General features: G+C 48.7%; 1 protein-coding gene across 4 annotated transcripts in view; it reads left to right on the forward strand.

Moving 5' to 3' along the window:
- LOC101657368 (phosphatidylinositol 3-kinase regulatory subunit gamma) overlaps positions 1-4,873 on the forward strand; it is a 107,873-nt gene extending 103,000 nt beyond the window's left edge. For 3 of the 4 annotated variants that reach the window (XM_004699465.3, XM_045291964.1, XM_045291963.1), the window contains exon 10: positions 1,332-4,873. In XM_004699465.3, the coding sequence (XP_004699522.1) occupies positions 1,332-1,530 (199 nt within the window). In that variant the 3' untranslated portion in view covers positions 1,531-4,873. Of the gene's footprint in view, positions 1-1,070; positions 1,305-1,331 lie in introns of those variants that run through there. The other variant, XM_045291965.1, reaches the window with a different exon arrangement.
- The last annotated feature ends 4,832 nt before the right edge of the window (positions 4,874-9,705 follow it).

Genomic DNA, 9,705 nt, shown 5'->3' on the forward strand with positions numbered 1-9,705 from the left:
ATTTACTCAGTTGTGAAAGAAAAGGGTAAAATAATTGACAAACACAAGAGCAGCTCCCACATAAATGTCAAGGAAGGAAGGGATGGAAATGATGCAGAAATCAACAGATCTACTTTTAAGTGTTTTTGTCAAGCCTCCACCAGAAATGTTTCCCTTTCAGGACCTTGCTTGCTTGGTAAACTCTGAGAATCTAACAGGTGATTTCAGAGTGCTAAAACCAACCCGCCTAAGTAAGTAACCAAACCCAACCTTGGAATCTTACAGTGTAGCATGTGAGGAATGGAACAAGGTTGACAAAGGTATTCAAAACTGGTTCACAAAAAAACTGGTGCACAAAGTCAAAAGAGCTCCTAAGGGATATGAGCTTAACATAAGTGCCAGTGAGACTATTCTACTTTCCTGGGCAATGCCTAGTAGAACTCTTAAAATGAAGGGGGAAAATGCTTGAAGGTCAATTAAAAAAAAATTTTTTTTTAAGGAGCCTCTTACTGTCCTTTTGATCACACTTGTGGATGAGATATTTGACAAGACCACGTCTAAGAGCAAAAACCATGGTGCTTTAAGAATATCTAAATCAGTCAGCTTACAGTAGAATGGGAATGAATTTTAAAAGTTGAGATGACAGGAGCAATTTATAAAGAGTTTTAAAATGAACTCAATAGCATGAAAAAACAAAATCAAACATCTTTTCTTCTTAACAGTCCATCAACTGATGAATGGATAAAGAAAATATGTTATACCTTACAATGGAATATCATTTAGCTGTAAAAAAAAGGAAGTATTAATACAGGCCACAGCATGAATGGATCTGAAAATACTGTGAAAGAAACCAGACACAGACCATCTATGATGGTGTATGATTCCATTTCATGAAATGTCCAGAATAGGTTGATCCATAAAGACAAAGTAGCTTGATGGTCCTTTGAGTGGCCATTAGGGAGGGAGTGTTATTTTTAGAGGGTGATGACAATATTCTAGAATTAAAAGTGGTGACAGTCACACCTATCAATATATTAAAAACGACTGCATTGTAGACGGAAGGAAACTAGATTTGTTCTGCTCCTCTGCAGTGCATTCTTAGCAGTGAAGATCCAGTAGGTGATCAGTTACCCATCCCAGCTTTGCCACCTCTGCAGGAAGGGAAGGTTCTGTCGGTGGCCGTGACTATCTGGCGCTGGGAATCCTACACTTGATCGTGACATACTGTAAGTTTTGTCTGATCTAGAAAACATCTTGACTCGTGTCAACAGTTGCCCTCTGCTGACTTTGGCCGTTTCTCTGTGGCTCTCCCTTCACCTTTTCCCCATGGTGTTTGTGTTCTGTCTCTGCAGTGCCGACGGGGAAGTGAAGCACTGTGTCATCTACAGCACTGCTCGAGGCTATGGCTTTGCGGAGCCCTACAACCTGTACAGCTCACTGAAGGAGCTGGTGCTCCATTACCAGCAGACGTCCCTGGTTCAGCACAACGACTCCCTCAACGTCAGGCTTACCTACCCTGTCCACGCACAGATGCCCTCGCTCTGCAGATAAAGGGGGGGGCGGGAAGAGAGGTGGCTCTCTAGCGTTTTTTCCTACCGTTTTTATTAGACTATGAGGGCATTCTTTCTGCATAGACTGCTTGTTTTGCACAAGAAGTGATTATGTGAATGTGACGTGGAGACTGAGCAGCAGCCGGCCAGGGTGGAGGAAGGAAGGGATATAGAGTCCCCTGGACCTCAGCTGTGCGCTGCACTGACATACTAAGCCAGAAGCAGGTGTGTTTTTTTGGAAAGTTGGTTATTGGGGATTTTGTTTTGTTTAGTCAGGCACCCTCAGCAGAACACGTTAGGCTTGGGGTGGGGGTTACTGGAACCCTCTGAAGAATCCTGGTCGTCTTTCAGTCTTGGAGAGTGCAGCTGAGGCACGGGGAGTTCTGTCTTGATCTGGCAGCTTCTCTTAGGATACATGTGGACCCCCGTCAGGCCTCTTCCTCCCACAAAAGAAGGTGGTTTTGGTTCTGTGGTGGTGTGGGATTTGGTGGAAAAGACAACCAAAGGAAAACTGGGAGGCTCGGGGCTTTGTTGAGAGAATGTAAGCCACGGAGGGGACACCTTCCAATGAAGGTACTGTGTCAACATAATTTAGGCTTGAGCAGCCCCCAACTCCTCCCTTTAAAGAAGCATTAAGTTTATAAACCAAATTGATCCCTCCGAAACATTGTCATTGCTGGACTAATGCCTGATGGGAGAAGGTGGCACTAGTATCAAAATGCACACTTCTAAACCAAAACTTGAAAAGGGAAAGTAAGATACATGTTTTTGCAAACACTAAAATTGGTCAGTTGTAATTCCTCCTGCCTGCCTTGTGTCTGAGAGATGAGGAATAGTGTTTTTGTGGAGATATGGTGCGCTTTGAATCATAAAATGAAGTTGGTGCTATTGTGGTATTTCCTTAGCATAAAGAATGATCTGTTGTTTGAAGCCTCTGTAACTTGTTTGTGTGAGTAAAAGGTGCAATCCAGTGCTTTTAGATGACTTGAATATACCAAATAACCCTAGAGAACAACATTCGTTCATGTCTTCCCCAGGCTGGGAGGGCGGGCCTGCAGTAGCATCAACATGGTCTCCATTTATCACGGCGGCCTCTGCAGGGTAGGGCTCAGAGAGTCCGAGTGGCTAAGGCTGTAGTGGGAAGGGGAGGGTCCTACCATGGGCCCATCACCCATGCGCTTCCTTGCTTCCATCCACTGGTTTCTGAAACTCGCAGAAGTGTGTGGCTGGCGTTTAAACTTAGCAAAAGCCATCTAGGAGGGTTTTTCCTTTTTCTGTGAGCCTGTCACTAAAACAATGTGCAGTCTGCCTTTGTGCTCCATTGGCCCCGATTGTAGGCTGGGACTCATCTGCTGGTTTCGGCCAGCCTTCCGGCTGAGTGAAACTAGGCAGTTGGACTAGAGGCAGGCATCCACTCAGGACTGCATGTTGCCCAGCCCCGTTTGTCAGCACTCACTTGACAAGAAGAGTCGTCTGTCACTGAGTGAGTCAGCTGTTTGCACACAGAAGCTGTGTAGTCGGGCACCCTGGCTGAGCCAGGGAAGCCAGTGTCAGGAGCTTGAAGCTCCAGGCTTATGGCGAAGGAAGTTCTGGTTTTAGGGGAAAGGAAAACAACTGCATTAACGAGCACACCGGTCTTGGGTGTTGAAGCCTAGAGTGGACCATGATGTAGACGTAGACATGGATTACACTCTGGGAAAAACCACCAGATATCAGTGAGAGGCTAGGAAGGAAAGGTGTGTCTTTGACTTTTCCTTGGTTAATTGCAGTCTCAGGATTGGGCAAGAGAGAGAGCCAGATGAACCGCCCCCCTCAGTGTCACTGTTCTGACTTAAGCTCTTGACTGAGAGGCAGCCACCCTTTCTAACTTCCAGAGGGGAATTTTCCGACTGTTTTCTGGGCAGTGCCATGCTCACTGCTGCTGGACACCCCTGGATGGCCTAGCACCTGGTGCTGAACCTGCTTGAGCAGTTGGACACTCGAGATTGGGTTCAAGTCATTTCCTCTCTGGTACTAAAGTTTTTGTGGGTCCTGTCTTTTAAAATACCCCAGATGGGAAAAAGGGTTTATGCCTATTGTGTTGGACCTGTGTCTGCACTTGACCGGTAGACACTGGGAAGGGCAGCTGGAGAGCAAGCCCCTCTGACTTCCCCTTGGGCTGGCTGGGAGAAGGACTGCTTTCATTTCCCACCCTAGTCTTCCACTTTTCCCCTCCCCTGTTTCTGTTTTTAGTTCATTGCTTTCTGGGATTTAAGGCCCAGGGTTCATTTGAGAAGTTGGAAGATTATTTTATGACCAGTTGCCACATGGCTCGCTCGATCCTAAGCCAGTGGGAAATGGCAGAGAGGCAGCCTAGTGTATACTGGGCTGGGCTGTGTGTGCATCGAGGTAGTATGCAGCTCCTTTGCTCCATAGTCTTGGGAGCAGGTCGGAGTCGGCCGGGGGCCTGTCCTGTGATCTGGGCCCTGAGGCACTCTCTTGGCATGTTTACCCCAGCCCCACAGAAGCAGAAGGTAAGGGGACAGACCAAGACCAGAGTCCACTGTGGAGGTAGACCTGGGAGCTAAAGGAAGTGCTGAATGTTCTCTTGGCTAGGGAAGCACCCACCAGCATGGAAGCAGCGCCAGGCTGACTGGCTGCAGGTCTCCTTAATGCTCACCTGCACCTTGCCATAGATGCTGGCTGTGTCCTGTCACTACTCCAGCAGAGGTCGAGGGCTTCCTGATACATCCACCTTTGATGTCTTCCACAGCTCCCCTTTAATTGGTGCAACAAACCAGCCCCGTGGGTCCTCTTGGGACAAGAACTGGATCTAGGCTATGCCCGTTTTCCAAGGTGGTCTCTGCTGCCAGGTACCATCCCACAGTAGCCCTTTTTGAGACTCCGTGGCCTCAGAAGCCAGAGGGTCTGGATGGAGGCCTAGCTGGGCCCTCCCTCTGCCACCAACTGCTCATCCTTGCTTTAGCTCCAGCCACTTGTGACACCCAACTGTGTTTCCTTACAAATTCCAGCATGTGATGTTGGTGCCCCGTTGTTAACTTGTGAAAAAGCTATTCTGTTGTCTTTGATGTAGTCAAAAAAATCATGTAGTTTATGTAAAAATATCTGATTCACAAGGAAGCCAACTGTGTGTCTTGTGTTGGGACAGTTCATAAAGTAGTTCCTAGGCCACTTTTGCAAATTGTTCTTGTCACCAAATGTGTTCAGACATTGCTGTGCAGTTGTGGGGGAGGGCGGGGGGAAGGTGAGGGAGATACTTTTTGGTCTTTTTGTTTACCTTCCCCAAAAGGGGACAGTCTGGCCAACTTGCTCCAGTAATGCAATAAAGACATTGCAATAAAACACCTTTCGGCCTCCTGTGATGATGGAGTGAACTGGGCTGGTGCCAGGGGCACAAAGGGAGGAGATAGAGGTTATTGACCAGCCCTGGGAACCCCCAAAGCTTCTCTGCTCACCACATCCACCACACTCCACACACGACACCCCACCACACCAAACCAACAAACAACCTGGGTCATTGGGGTAAAATGGATCCACAGAGGCTCTCTTCTTACCCCTCTAAGAGGAAGCCAACCCCAAAGATGCGCTGTCGGAGTCCATGCACACAGGACCCAAGGAGCCTCGGGAATTGACTGGACAACCATTTCCTATTCCCCCTGCACTCCCAGCCTTTAGAAAGCCCCGTTACTGGCTTTTTGGCTGGAAATTAAGTGCCTCCAAATTCTACCCTGGGGGCAGAGGGAATGGACTCTGGCTACTCTTGTGGCCCGAGGCTTCTGTCACTCTCCTGCCTTGTTCGTGGTTAAGGCGCCTATCTGCCGGGGCTGGATGAGCAAATGTCTGACAAGCTCTACTGGGATGAGAAATACCAGCTCTCTTCTGTGCCTCTCAGACTGCCCCCAGAGGTACCCTCAATTACAACAGTAGACTGGGTAGGGGCCAGTCTGTTGTTCTAAAGGACCCCCTATAATAGCCCTCCTCCTCATTACACTTCAGACTCCCAGCACATGCAAGACCCCTGCTCTTTTCTCCTAATCCAAGAACTGAGTTTTCACTTCTGTAGTGAAAAACCAAAACCAAACTCACTGCCATGGAGTGAATGCTGACTCCCAGCGACCCCTCGTGGGGCTCAGAGACGCAACACTATAGGAGGAGACAGCCCCAGCAGTGCCAATCACAGCCCCAGGGATCACCACTACTCCACCAGGGCGCGCCCACATCCAGAGGCAGCCTCAGTTCCTAGCTCCAGTCCAGCTGTTTTCTCAATCCACCTGCTGGCTCCCTTCAGGCCTTGGGTTTCCACATGCGCTTCAAACTTTACTTCACCAACCAAAACGTATACTTGAGTGATCCCCTCGCCTTTCTGTCCACAAACCACACATCTGTCCACACCCATGTACCTCCTCATACCTGTGAAATGAACAAAGGACAGCTCAACTGAAGCCCATCCTCCTCCTACCATCTCAGGAATTTCACATGATCCATTAGGGTTTTTTTCTCAACTAGAGAATTGGATGTCTCTGTCCCACTTTGCCAGTCCAGCCTGTCCCATGCCCCAATTTCTCCCTTACAAAGCTGAGCCTTCCCTAAGAGTAGCTTTCATCCACTTTCATTTCCTCACCTCCCCAAGCATTTCAGTCAAGGTTCCACCACTGCTGGAACTGCTCCCCCAGCGCCATAACTGCCACTCGTCCCTCCATGAGGAACTCCCCCGGTCCACAGTCCGCTCTTCTCTTTCCTTCCACATCTGTCCCTGTGGCGTCTAAACAGGCCCGCCCTCTGGACCTCTTCTCACCGCACCTTCTTCCCTCTGGCAGTGCCGTTCACACCAACTGCGGTCCTCCGCCCAGACTCACACTGCAAGGTGCCTCACTGAATGCAGGGTCCTCTCATTTTATACAAATGGAAATCCGAGGGGGTACCCCACCTCCAAGGAAACAGTATTTTTTTTCTCCAAAGCTATGTATTTAATTTTTTTTTACAAAACCTTATCACCTTCAAAATACTCTCCATTACACTGATTACATCTGTCAAATCTGCCGTTCCATTCTTGGAAACATTTTTCACACTCATCTGTTTGAATGACTGACAGCACAGAACCTCCCTCGTTTTGCCTTTTCATTCTCGGAAGCACGGAAACAAAAGTCCCAGGGAGTGAGGTTGGTGAATCAGGTGAGTGGGGCAAGAGAGGCATGCTGGGTTGTGTTGTTTTGTTTTGCAAATAACTGGCACACAGATGTCTGCATGAGCAGGTGCATTGTCGTGGTGGTAAAACCAGTCCTGTCTGCCACAAATAAGGCCTTTTTTGTTGCACACTGTTATGCAATCTTTTCCAAGCCTGTAAATCAGCGGTTCTCAACCTGTGGGTCGTGACCCCTTTGTTGGTCAAATGACCCTTTCACAGGGGTCACCCGACTCATGACAGTAGCAGTTATGAAGTAGCAGCAAAAATAATTTCATGGTTGTGGGGGTCACCACAACATGAACTGTATTAAAGAGTCACGGCCCGAGGAAGGTTGAGAACCACTGCTCTAAATAGAAAGCATGATTAACAGCCTGACCTAGTGAAGCGAATACCAAATGCACTACTCCCCCTCATATCAAAAAACAAAACTTTTTGGGGGCGTGGGGCATACCCTCTTGTATAGTCCACACAGCTGTGTAAGTCAGGAATGTCGTCACCACCCATGATCTTCCTCTGCTGCATGTCTGTATTAAAACCTAGGAAATCCTATCCCGTGCACCTTCTAAACAGGACTCCAATACACCACCCACCTCTCAATCTGTGGCCTTCTTCCCTTCGCACACTCCTGGAAAGCTTCTCGTCTTCGTTTTTGTCTCCTCAAACCCATTCTCATTATAGCACCTGGCTCACCTTTACAAAATGAACATCTGAACATGTGTAAAACCATGAAAGAACTTCCACTGCTTATGATAAATCACATTCTCAAAAATGATCTGCTGCTGCTCCCAGTTGAAGCTTCATCGTACACCCTTGATCTTATTTCAAGAGCCTTTCCCTATCACCCAAGTCTAGGTCAGGTGGCTTTGGTACTTTTCCATAGGGCCATGTTCTCCCTGTCATCCCCTTTCAACCTATTCATCGCTTTCAGACGGTTCATTTTTCTTCACTCATCCCTTTACTCTAGGCACTGGGCACTGTGAGTGAAACTTAAGATCACGTATCTCCTTGTCCTTTTATCGACTCGAGATTTCTCAAGTTCTTCCCTGTCCAGCCTGGGCCTGGGGGCCTCACTGACTGAAGGTCAGTGACACTGCAGTACATCGTTATTAGCTAGGCTGCCCAACATCTGAACGCCTGACCTAGTCTGGGGGCTTTCTCCCTGGCTGGACCACCGATAGGAAGCGGCTCCTCAGCCCTCTCCGCCAGAGTACTGGGTGGGGTTGGGCCACCTGGCCAGAGCTTGGCTCCACCAGCGTTCTCACCTTTGTGGCTTCTGTGCCCTTCGTCCGTAAAATACAACGGTAGTAACGACTTCCTAGAATGATGTGCGGATTAAATAAATGTCAGGCGTTTAAAGCGGGGGTACATAAGTACTTGATGTATTCTTGATGTACAACTCTGATGTGGTTGAACTATTGAACTGTATTATATGTGAATTATATGCTGATAGAATTAAAAGACCGGAATAGAAAAAGGGGAAAGAATAAACACTTCAATAATAGGGGGAAACCCCAAGTTATCCTGGCCCCTTGGCAGTCATTGTTTCCCAAGTGAGCTGTCATTTCCCCTTCATGATTCCAAACCCTCTTCTTTCGTCTTACATCACCACTCTCAAAGGCCTCACCTCCTCGCATACAAAATGCAAGTCATACGACAGAATTACTCCAGCTTCTTGCCGCCAAAGCCCAAGGCACCTAAATAAGGGCTCCTCTCATCCCCAAGCCCTGTCCCAGCCCTGGTTCAGGATCAGGATAGCATCTTCGACCAGGGGGCTGGCACTTCACGTCAGATCTGACATTTTCACCACTCGTCCTCTAGCCACGGGTCTTTGGCCTTCTTCCCTTTGCATACTGCCAGGTCCCGGCATAATCCCCATTCTGCTGGCTCCCTACCTAGATGTCCAGCAGCTCCGCTGGTGGAGGTCTAGTTTAGACCACCATATGGATTTCTGCACCTCTCTGGTCAGCATGCTCCATCTCGCCTCTAACTGTAAGCCAAGGTAATCATCACGAAACCACCCTCTTTCCCTGCAGCTCCCTTTCAGCAGAGCCACCTTCCCTCCCCTTAGGGAGCCCGGGCCCAGAGTGGCTCAGGAGCTCCACTGCACTTGGGGCAGCAGGTCTATGTGTTGCTCTTTCCCAAGTGTGTCATCAGGCAAAGCAACCCCCACTAACAGATCGTGGTGAAGGCCGCATGGCTTGAACATGGCTGATGTCACTATATTGGTAAAATGTGTGGAAACAGTGTTGTTACATAAATACTTGGGACGACAGACAAATGGAAGTCCCATATTCCTCCTATGAATTGAGTAACTGCAAGCTTGGTTCCCACCCCCACCCCCACCCCCTCGGTGTCCCACTTCATTCCCTCAGCTTTTCCGGAGTGAACTCGTAACCCACATTCCTGCTGTCTAGGATCAGTGGCTGCCCTGGGGTGAGCTCCCAACAAGGGCCAGGAGGAAGAGGAAGAAAAGTTGAAGAGGTGACTGGAGGCTAAGGGCTCACGCAATAATGCAATATTGCCCTCTGGTGGCCACAGACATCAGGTGCAGAGCAACAAATGCTGAGAGGCATTTCCTGTCTCCAGGCACTGGCCTGTGGGACAGCCATTTAAGAAAACAAGTCTCCTTAGGGCCTGCGTCACCAGCCTGCTAGCCTTGGCACCTCAGCACAATCCAGCTTGTGATGAGGGATTGCCTCACACAACCCTGTACCTCTCCTCACACCCTGCAGGGCCCTGTACTGCTGGCCCCACTCCTAACACCCACAAGGGCAGTTCCAACCACCAGGGCTTACACACCTTAGCAGTCTCCATCTCCAGGGCCAGGCCAACCTCAGCAGTCTAGAAGCACAAGGATTGATGATGAAATTCAGTGTGTCATTTTCTATTCTTCTTTCATGGGCTTCAGCATTGAAATGGGTTCATTTTCTCCTCCATTTAAAAATGTTCAAACAACAATCTGGAGGAGAAAACAACGGGGCTGACAGTTCC

Source organism: Echinops telfairi, unplaced genomic scaffold (assembly GCF_000313985.2).
Source record: "Echinops telfairi isolate 266 unplaced genomic scaffold, ASM31398v2 ScPeMD7_443;HRSCAF=831, whole genome shotgun sequence".
NCBI lineage: Eukaryota > Metazoa > Chordata > Mammalia > Afrosoricida > Tenrecidae > Echinops > Echinops telfairi.